Here is a 10,609-nt window from a genome sequence, read left to right on the forward strand (position 1 = left end):
GAGTGTGTTGGTCTCCACAATCCAGATGAAGCCGTAGCTATCTAGGTTACAAGCTTTGGGACGGCTTGGATCAGGTGCATCTGCATCTCATGTCAACCCAAGGTCTCTATATAGTTTATCTCATAACACTCCGATAATTTGATGATCTTCAATGATGCAGCTCGTGAGTCCCTTACTCTGGAACGTTGTATTCCGTGGGTCTTCTCCGTTGTTCTGCTACTCCGTGAAAATTGTACTCCGTGAGATTGTACTCCGTGATATTGTACTCCGTGAGAATTGTACTCCGTGAGAATTGTATTCCGTGAATATTGTATTCCGTTAAATCTGTACTCCGTCAGCATTATACTCCGTAAGTTTTATATTCCGGAAATATTGTGTATTTTAAGCTTCGTGTGTTACAAACGGCGTATATCATGAAATTAATACGTTCGAACTATGCACGATTGCCCCACGAAGTCCTGAATTCCAATGCATGAAATGGCCACCCAAGATTTCGATCTGATGAATATTTCGCTTGACGTCGACTACGGTTTGTTTACCACCATCTTTATCCATATCAGCAGTGTTACGCGAAGTGCTCCATACTGACCCCCCGGCAATTATACAGACTCGGACGATGAGATATCAAGTACGAAGCCAGAGAGGTCTATCAAAACTCTGACCGATCGAGTTAGGGGTAGGCCTGGGGTCAAGTCGTGGATAAGGAGGATTTCATCCCGACTGAGAACTAGAGGACAGCACAACACAACAACTGGAACTGCGAAAACGAAAGCAGTTCTAAAAACTCCTTCAGTATCGTCACAAAAGGTTCAGGCTAGATCCGAGTTGGTCTTCTCATATGCGGTCCTTGCAGCAACAAGACTTTGAGTGTACTATCTTTCTACCTTTCCATCTTTTCTGGCCTTGCTGCTGTAAGGTGAGAAGGATGTATAATGGGGAAGAAAAGCCACGCATTTCATGCAGTGCACCCACAATGATTTTCTCGCTTCCATTTTCCTTACAGCTCTTGTTGCAAATGAGCGCCACCAAGATAAATACTGAAATATAAGACTTGTTAACTGATTCTATGTTGTACCTCCATACCTGCGAAAGTTCACTACAATCCAGCTCTAACTTCCATGAATGTTTTGTTCACCGTTTGAACAGTTTCATAATAAGGCTAATCCGTAATGTCGATCTTCTTAGCCAGTATCTCTTCCGGTGTGCCAATCTCTATCAGCTGCCCCTTATCCATAACAAGAATAATATCAGCATCTCGGATAGTGTCTAATCGATGAGCGACCGTCAGGATGGTGTGCTTGGCGAACTCCTCCCTGATGATACGCTGCATAAGCTCGTCCGTCTTCGAATCCACGTTACTCGTCGCTTCGTCTAGGATTAGTATCCTGGATCGGTCTTTCAGGAGCAAGGCACGGGCGAGGCTGAAAAGCTGGAATTGACCATGAGATAGAGGAGAGCCCTTGAGTGATGCATCGAGAGGGTCAAATTTCTCTTTTGGGGGCGTTGAGGTACCATTTACAGTCTCCTCAATATCTGGTGTTGCCGTTCCGGAGGCCGCTGCAGAACTATTACCGACTTTACTACCATTATTGGTAGCACGAGATTTGATGACGTTCCATAGCTGAACCTTCTCGAGAGCTGCAATGATGTCATCATCTGACACAGTGCCCGAGGGATCGATGTTGTGCCGTATGGTGTCGTTCAAAACAAAGGTATCTTGGGGGATCGCGACTAGGCTTGATCGGATCTTCTCACGCGGCAGTGTGGACAAGTCAAGGCCGTCGATTGTGATAGAACCGGATTTCAACTCAACGAGTCGTAGCAGTGACAACAACAAAGTAGATTTCCCGCTAGATACGCCGGCTTTCAGCATTTCATGGAAACACACTGGGTGGGGCTCACATACCTTCCAGTGCGGCCACAGATTCCAACTTTCTGACCAGGGGATATTTTTACTGAGATCCCTTTCAGAGCGGTCGTCTCAGGGCTGTATTGATTAGTCCTCATCCAACGAACAGGAAAGACGAGGCCGGAGAAAAAGAAAAGGGAGAAGAAATCGCATACTTGTAGGCGGCAACAACGTCTTGAAACTCGATAGCACCGTTATTCGGCCATTCCGGGGGTGCCTCGGAATTTTCTCTCTCGTTGGATTCTGGAAGAAGAGTCTCTTCGAGCTCCTTGATACGGTGGACGGCGCCCATGGCAGTCTCGAGTTGTGTCCATGACTCTAGAAGACCCTTGAGAGTCCCGGATACAGTAAGAATGACATTGAGAGCAATGCCTATCTGTCCTCCAGTAGTAGAAACCCTCGAAGCAGTGGCAAGACCGATGACCAAGACAGCGAGTCCCGCTACCAAGATATCAAGCACGAGAGTCAGCCATTGTTGAACAGCGTGCATGATATAGTTCGGGCTCTGAGATATGTCAAGTTTCTTGGTGTTCTGTTCGATGAATTGAGATTGCCAACCAAAGGCACGGATGTGAGAGATCCCCTCGAGCTATTCGATGTTAGTGCGAAATAAAAATTTGGAGTTAGATGAACACACTGTTTCCAAGAAATTGGATACCACCTCAGCTCTCAGTTCAATGTCCAAGAGTCGAATTTGGCGGGACGTATATAAATATAGTTTCTGCAAGAAGTACAGAACTACAAACAAAAAAGGTGTGGCGACGGCGACGTATGCTTGCGTGAGCAAGAGTAGTACCAATTGGGCAATCAACCTAAAAAATTCTATCAAGAATGTCAACCATCAAATCGCACAGCTCAGGTATATTGGTATTTCCTTACGCCAACAGGTGATCATCAGGTGTATAGGCAGAGGCTGATCTATGTAAGCGAGATCTGCGGAGAATCTATAGTAGAGGTTAGGTGACCGTTGTGACCCTTACCTTGGGCGACTCACCTGTTCAGGGTCACACCCGTGTCGGTAGTGGTAAAGTATGACAGTGGCGCGCTAGGATACCCCATTAGTGATATATTCTAGTGTGTGAGATAGATATGTGTTATAACCTCATAATAGTCTTGAGTAGACGGTGATGCAGAATCTTTGACCCTCTAGGGGCGATGAGGATGAACGTTGACCTGGCAAGGATGTGAGCTGCCATAGGGGTTGCAGTGACGCGGGAGGGCGTACGATATCATGGTTCCCGTCGCAACAAATGCTAGAAGCGACGAAAGAGTATACATCCCGATGTAGAACCACATATACTGGCTTCCTGACTCCGACCACGCCCTTAGTATGGACGGTGTTGTGGCTATTGTCGCTCCAAAAGTGAGATTGGATACTAGGAACACGAGCAACACAGGTAGCCCAGCACATCTAAGGTAATAGACTGCAGGAATGTTAACAGCCACAACCAGCAAAGTTCGAGGGTTGACTCATACGGTAGACAGATAAGTCGCCCATCCTCCTGGAATGATCTAATTGCTCATCCTTCGAAGGAGGAATTGTGCCGGGCACAGTTGAAGGCTTCTCGTTCAAAATTGATTGCGATGTTGATTCTTTGACCTGAAGTTTGCTGACGTATGCTGTGGAAAGTTGGACGTCCTTGTAGGTGCCTTGTTCCACGATTTTCGAGTCGGCGAGGACTATAATAAGGTCGGCGGAGGATAGGTGCTGAGCTGGCAAGGATATTAGCTGACCAAAATAATTGTGCTGGGGTTGTTTGGAAACTCACTGGCGTGGGTCATAAGAATCACGGTTGTCCCCAGAGAGCGGAATATGCCATTCGGACCTAGCAATCTTGTGGCTACTTGAGCCTCCGTTCTTACATCTAGCGCACTGAGTACATCATCCAAAATGATTATTTCGGGCCGCGAATACACAGCTCGAGCAAGTGCCTGTCACATAATGTTTCAGTAGATCAGTTTGGGAAGAGGATTGGGCCATAAACACATACCACTCTCTGTCTCTGCCCGCCAGAAAGAACAGCACCGCGGCTACCAACAGCTTCCGAATCTCCGCCGCCTAGTTCTTGGATGTCCAGTTCTAGGCAGCATGCATGTATGACAGTCTTGTACCACTCCTCGTCGATTTCTGTTCCGCCCGTTATCATGGTTTTGATGCTGGCGTTTACAAGCCAGGGCTTCTGAGCACAATAACCAATACGTTTTGTTGAGACATAGATGGAGCCACTGTCAGGTGCGACATCTCCAAGAATGGCCCGCACCAACGTTGTCTTGCCTGTACCAACGGCTCCGACAACCACGTTCAGTGAGCCTTTAGTTAGCTGTGCGTTTATACCATCCAAGCATACGTCCGCCCCACTGGCTGGTCTAAGCACCACATCTTCGAGGATCACTGCTGGAGTTTGATCACTAATTTGGCTTCCATTTACACGCTCTTCGCTTGTGTACTTGTTGTTTAGATCTGAGCCTATTTTACTCGAACTAGGTTCGAGCAAAATACGCCTGTCGTCTTGAGACGGCTCCAATAAATATTTCTGGATTCTGGTGGCACAACCGTAGACTTGTGCGAATTGTGTGGGAAGCGCAAGCAACATGTTAGCCGGCACAGACACCAGACTGATGATGGCAATCGTCGTAAAAGCCGTCGTTGGGTCCAAAGATTCTTTGCTATGAATATATATATCCAGTGCATACCCTATCAGAGTTACAGCAGGAGCGAAAATTCCGATAGAGTTTCCTGCTGTTGTCAGGAGCTGATTTCGCAAATTATAAGGGCATGCCATGAGATGAAACTTACCTGCTAGGTTGAAGTAAACGATTATCCAACGAACATTCATTCCCTTAGCTATATCAAACTTCCTTGATTCTTCAATTCTTGTCGTGATAGTGTCAGTCATTCCCATCTACCCGTAACGAGTTAGTATCTTCAGATTTTGTTTCGGTTCTTCTTCCTTATTAGAAGAAAAAAAAAGTTGTACATAATGTCAGAGGGTAACGAACCATCTTGATGTTCTTGATGTAGTCGATCATAGAGCCCGTCAATGAGATTCGGCTTTGTCGGGCCTTCTGCCAATCTCCAACGTATTTTGCAACTTTACCCGCAACCCATCGGGCGACTAGCGAGGATACTGCAAAGCAACACTCAATATTGTCCAGAAACATTCAGAGCGTGAATTACTTACAGGATATGATGAGGAGTGGTGCCAAGCACCACCATCCAATCTCATTCCAAAGCATACACACTCCGATGAGAAATTCGATCATCTGCGCCCATGCTTCTTGACAAAGCCAAGGGAGGTTCTCCACATTATCAGTATCACTGCTCATATGTGTGACAGCCGCAGCATCGTCGTAAATTCCATCACGCATTGTCAGACAGCGAGCATGGATGAGGCCAACAAGTGCGCCGCGACATTGGACCCTGATTCTGTTATGGTTTTGATAGTACACGCAAAAGGAAACCTATTACAGAGTCAGTACCTCTGGATAAGCAAGCGTAGAATGAATAACTTGCCCCAGAGCCAACATATATGACTAACGCGGCAAGAACGAGATAGTAGCCAGTAGCATTTACTTCTTCGATTTCTCTGGTCGACTGAGTCACATATCTGATTGTCCTGTTTATGAAAATTGGTTGTGAGTAACGGAAAGCGATCACCAGCAACCTGGGAATTGCGTTCAGGACGAGGGCCCTTCTGAAGAATCTGAACAGTGCCCACAGCAGTACGCCTCCACCTTCTGAGCCCTCTTGATTGTCCGGCTTGGCTGAAATCGAATCAGTGATGATGTTATGTTGCAAGCTTTGATATCCATATTTGATGCTTACTGGTTTTATCCCATACATTCTCTATCCGCGCACGAATACCCTTTGATTTGAGCGCCTCATGGAGGCCCGGTATATCAGAATATTTGAGCAATTTAGAATTACCAAGGAGTATCAGGTCATTGATCCAGAACAGGAATGCCCGATTCAGGTCGCTGACTGTCTGCTCAACAGGCAGCTCCTTATACGGCTCTCTGAGATAAGATCTTTTGTTAATGGATTCAATGATGAGGAAGATTAGTTTGAGGCTGAATGACAGTACAGGGACAAGAGTTGTGCCAGTTGCCCAAAGTCCTAGGTCAGATAACCCCAGGAGAGTGCCCTCGCATATCACAGATGCCAGTAGATAGAGCATCAGTATTGTAGAAGGTTTGACCGATCGACCATGTTCATTGAATGACAAATGGCATACTGCAAGAGCCGCCACTAAGGTAATGACATTGGCTGCAATTGATATTCCACTCGGACGCGCTGAAGATGTCAAACATAGGACTGTGGAAGCTAATTCAACTGCTGCAATGGCTACAGTGAGCACCTTTGAGACCGTCAGCAATTAGTTGCGATGTCAATCATCAGAATACCTACAGCTTTGATAGCACCTATGTAGTTCGGTAGGACCTTGAGATTGGCTCGATGTAATTGGAAAGCTCTGATAGGGAATAGCAGGAGCAATACCGCAGACGGCATCAATCGTAGTGCGAATGGGCCTGCAAAGCGACTGGTCGTTCCATCAAAGCGAATTTTATCAAAGAACAAGTCATTTCTAAGGAAAGCTAGATCAACGGCTGAGTAGGGATGCAGCCCAAGAACGGCTTGCGCGTGATTCATTATGCTGATAGCCCAAAGATTGAGCTTAGAACTATTGTGACTAGGAGGGTTATGCGCTTTTCATATTTGCTGCGCGAGCCCGAGCTGACTTCAACCGGGTCATCCAGGATCCGCGTGCGTTTCAATTGACGCTGAAGTCTTGCCAGGCCCCTGTAGTACGTTGGTCGGTTCATTTGCTGTGCCGTTCACCCACATAAATACTGGCAGCCTGTGACAGAACGCCATTGTGATTTCACACAAGCAACACAATGTACAACGTGTATGCCTATTGTGCAGGCTCTCACATTTGATTAGTTTGAGTGACACTGAGGATTTGTAGCAACATTCGAGCGATGAGGAATGTGTCGTGGATCGCCAAAGTCTGTTACACCTACTTTTGTAGGTTCGGCTCATGAGTCTTGATAAGGGAGTGTGTTGCACTTGTGGGGTTGTCCCCCGCAGCAGGCAATTCGCTAGAAGGCGTAAATACTAAAACAAGGCAAGATGTTGCAAGATATTGACATGATGAACGACCTCAAATCGGCTTGCAACATCGCAGCTTACACATGATTCATCCGACTGGATGCAAGGGGCGGTTGCGGCTGAGTTTCGAGAATGTATACAGCAACCACTTCAAATAACTCATTGCGTGTGGCTCCAGGACTTGCCAGGTGCACTCGATTTTAGCACCCTCAGAGAGCTTACGAGGTTCTAACATAACCCTAGGTTAGTCTAGTTCCGGTTATTTCAGAGTGCCAACCGATTTCACTGCAGTTATAGTCCTCACCAAGGGGTAATGGGCAATGACGATGGCAATGGTCAAGTAGATGCAATGATCCTCTTCCCCCAGAAACTGCAGCACATCCCGGATACAAAACAAGCAGTTTCCCGTTAACGCTAGCTTCTGTCTTTGCTATAATGTGTCTATCGACATACATGTCCTTGCTCCTTGCCTCGGCCTTACAGAATCAATGCAGATTTAGTGACCTGCGAGCATTGGTAGGTTTCACTGCGGTCGTTTCCTTCCATCATGTCTGTTTATGCAACACCTGCTGAATCGTCACGCATGTAATCTTATCTGCATCCTACTGAAAAGACGGATGCCGGATTCAGAAACCCTGGCAGCTGAACTAGTTCTGCTACAGAGAGAACAACAATGATCGATCTATTGTCCCAATACGCCACCGATGTTCATGCCAGAAAGCAACAACCTTGAACGCTGTCTGACGCCATCTGGAAGTGCATGATCGCCCCGGAAAAGCCAAGATGAATAACCTGAGGATACAGAAATCCTCTGCAGCAGTAGAAGGTTGTAGTACAACCTATGTCAGGAAAATGTGTGCTACGAATGGGCCTCAAACGTGGGGGTTGCGCAGTACTGCCCCAATATAGAATGCCTTTTCAACCATCTACTAAGCATATTGCCGAAGAAGTTGCGATTGAATGACCAGCGGAAAGTATATGCTGGCCAGGTCATTTTTCAAGCCCCAAAGCCAGACGTGTCTTTCGAGCGATGACAAACGATATATATACCATCAGATCCGGATCATGACTCATGTCCAAGGACGGCGGGAACTTGTCGACAGCATAGTTCTAATATGGGTTCTTCGGGATCTCGTCGATCAAACCCTCGACAGTAACGAAAGATCCTGGCCCTCCATCTTCACGCAAGTAGTCCAGTAAGACGCTGGTCTGGCCATAGAGGGTCTCTAAAGCAGAACGAGATGATCTGCCCAGTGACGCTGAGGAGGGGGGAAATTAGTGATGGTGCAAAATGTGGACGATTATATAGGACTTACATAGAATAGCGGAGTTGAGCTCTTCAGCTACCGTAGCTCGAGCTTTTCTTGTAAAAAAGTGCGCCAAATCCTTCTCCTTGGGCGGATTTGTGTATGCCATGAGTGAGAACACATCTTGCAATGTCTTCCTGACTTCGCGTCTTGAATCATCCTTGAACTCTTCTTGCAGTTCGCACCCGTAGGCTATAGTCTCGTTCAAGGAAGCCGTGACAGCCTCTTCACTGACCAACTCCGGAGTATCTTGAGTGTCCATCTGGTCAGAATAGTCGTCCTCGTCGAGATCCATCTCATTAAGATTATCGTCGACAGCATGACCATTGCTCTTCTTGCTGGATATCTTTTCGTGGTTGCTGAGACACGACGAGCGCCAAACCTTTTCAATGAATTTTCGGCAGCGTAATCTGAAGTAGACCTGCTCATTATCCTTGAGGACGTTAGGATAGTATAGATTGGCATACTTAAATGCCTTATCTATGTCACCATCTAGGATAGCCCGTCGAATACCTATAAAAGGTCAGTATTAAGATTTCAAGCTTCGTTAAAAACCAGAAACCTTACGCTGTCTACGGTTGGCGTCTTCGTCATCCTTAATGTTGATACCTTCCACAGGGACATCGGGTTCGAGGTTGAGTGCCTGTTTCTCTGCTTGGATCTCTTCAGCAAATGCTCTTGCGGTCTCGACATAACCATCGTGTTGTAAGAATTGCAAAACCTATAAAAATGTCAATTTCGGTTGGTTTGTGTTTCTTGAATGCACATACCAACTGTTGTATTAGGTCTGGTTCGCTTATTGAGGGGCCAGCCAATTTGGCAGTACTGGTCTCGGAAATTGCCTTCTTGACTTTGGCCTGCTCTTGTTTCATCATTCCGTCAATGTCATAGATGAAAGGGGTTTGTCCAAAATTAGCCTGGATGTGTTCACCATTCCGCTTCATCCCAACGACAGGAAACAGCTTCCCCTTAACATCCCTGAACGCCACACCTGAGGATATTTGTCAGTCCAGAGAACGGTCAGCTCTTCACAGCCGTAATAGACCTACCTTGGTTAACGCCATTACGTGTAAAGAATATATTACCAGTCCGGAAGTTGATACCACAGCCTATTGTGTCGCCTGTGGAGAAGACATGCCCGTAGGGCTTGCCCTGATTCGCACCACTGTAGATCTGTCCATCGTCGCCATGGTAGCCATATGATTCGGCCTCCCATCCGGGAGGTCGAGCTAGTGATACTGATTTTGTGGTGAAGCCAACGCAAACTGTCGTCCTGTACACAAAAGGTTAAGGGCATTCCTCAAGAGGTCATGGTTTAGTGTAACATACTCGTCCCTTTTCCTAGAAAGGAGTGTGATTTCGTAATAGTAGATGCCGGCTTGATTCGGCACAGCATGGTCTGCCCGAATAGCATAAGCCTCGTAGTCCCTATCTTGTGTTCTCTGTGCCGTGTATTTCACTTCTTGGCCCTCAGCCATGACTTCGAGCCCGCCATGTTTGTCGTCTTTATTCCATCTGGTCGGTAGTGGTGGAAGTACGTCATCGTCTTCCAGTGTAGGGGGTCGTTCGATCACGTCGTAGGCCAAACCCAAGTACGAGGCTGGTTTGCCAGGTATGGAGGGCGTGGAAGCTTGGCTTGTCTGGAGGCCATTACCTCCACTTGCCTGCTGCTGGATCTCCCTTTGTGCCTGTTTAATTCCATACGCCTCCTCCAACTTGTGCATATAGGCTGAATTGGCGAGGTATGAAGGTGTAAACGGACCATTACTCCGATGCCGAGTCGACCATACACTGTCTCCAATGGGGTTCACGAACATCTCAAATGCCCTAGAAAAAGATGGCAATTGAGAAGGCTGCTGTCGCAGGTCCGAAGTCGCGTTGTTTGAAGTATTGAGGTTCCTATCCAAGTCGGCGCCGCTGCCAGTTCGAATATAAGAGTGGCGAGTGGTATAAAGCTCCGAGTTGGTGGTTTGCGGCAGGTTGAGGAGATGCGAAAGACGACCCAACGAGGGATGGGAGGACGGTAAGGTCGCGGGATTCGCACCTGACGCGAATGCATATGGAGGTCTATTCCGCGGCAAGACTCCATCCTGTGGCAGGCCCGATGGGATGTTCTGGTAAGGGCTCGACATGCTGTCGCTAATCCCTTCTATTCCCCGCTTCCCCTCGGACCAGTGTATGTTGATGGCCAAGGCGACAAAGACGAGTGGTCCGGATTCGATCGGTATCACTCTGGCGGTATTTCACGTAGTGACAGGGAAATCGCAATGGTGTGGACTG

General features: G+C 47.2%; 2 protein-coding genes across 2 annotated transcripts; both read right to left on the minus strand.

The window, feature by feature from the left end:
* Window positions 1-1,159: 1,159 nt before the first annotated feature.
* Window positions 1,160-6,560, minus strand: BKA67DRAFT_657465 (ABC transporter family protein; the record flags this gene model as incomplete). The annotated part of the gene is made up of 17 exons (XM_046107120.1): window positions 1,160-1,850; window positions 1,907-1,987; window positions 2,065-2,498; window positions 2,547-2,731; window positions 2,789-2,853; window positions 2,904-2,954; window positions 3,011-3,082; window positions 3,135-3,333; window positions 3,386-3,622; window positions 3,679-3,841; window positions 3,901-4,646; window positions 4,707-4,812; window positions 4,910-5,037; window positions 5,092-5,371; window positions 5,436-5,674; window positions 5,736-6,267; window positions 6,318-6,560. The coding sequence occupies 17 exons, from the start codon at window positions 6,558-6,560 to the stop codon at window positions 1,160-1,162; spliced, it is 4,452 nt and encodes a 1,483-aa protein (XP_045959798.1).
* Window positions 6,561-7,863: 1,303 nt separating this feature from the next.
* On the minus strand, window positions 7,864-10,609 carry BKA67DRAFT_240451 (SPRY domain-containing protein). Its single transcript, XM_046095681.1, has 6 exons — window positions 9,659-10,609; window positions 9,379-9,602; window positions 9,100-9,320; window positions 8,897-9,050; window positions 8,339-8,842; window positions 7,864-8,281 (listed from the first exon to the last, which is right to left on the minus strand). Exons 1-6 carry the CDS (start codon window positions 10,459-10,461, stop codon window positions 8,133-8,135), a joined length of 2,055 nt encoding a protein of 684 aa, XP_045959799.1. The 5' UTR covers window positions 10,462-10,609; the 3' UTR covers window positions 7,864-8,132.

This window comes from Truncatella angustata (genome assembly GCF_020726525.1).
Source record: "Truncatella angustata strain MPI-SDFR-AT-0073 chromosome Unknown BKA67scaffold_3, whole genome shotgun sequence".
In the NCBI taxonomy this organism is placed as follows: Eukaryota; Fungi; Ascomycota; class Sordariomycetes; order Amphisphaeriales; family Sporocadaceae; genus Truncatella; species Truncatella angustata.

Coding starts and splice junctions, on each gene's coding strand:
- BKA67DRAFT_240451 (XM_046095681.1), bottom strand. CDS start 10,461: ATGTCGAGCCCTTACCAGAACATCCCATCGGGCCTGCCACAGGATGGA. Junction 8,843..8,896: donor AGACGCCAACCGTAGACAGC/GTAAGGTTTCTG, acceptor GACCTTTTATAG/GTATTCGACGGGCTATCCTA. Junction 8,282..8,338: donor GCTCAACTCCGCTATTCTAT/GTAAGTCCTATA, acceptor CCCCCTCCTCAG/CGTCACTGGGCAGATCATCT.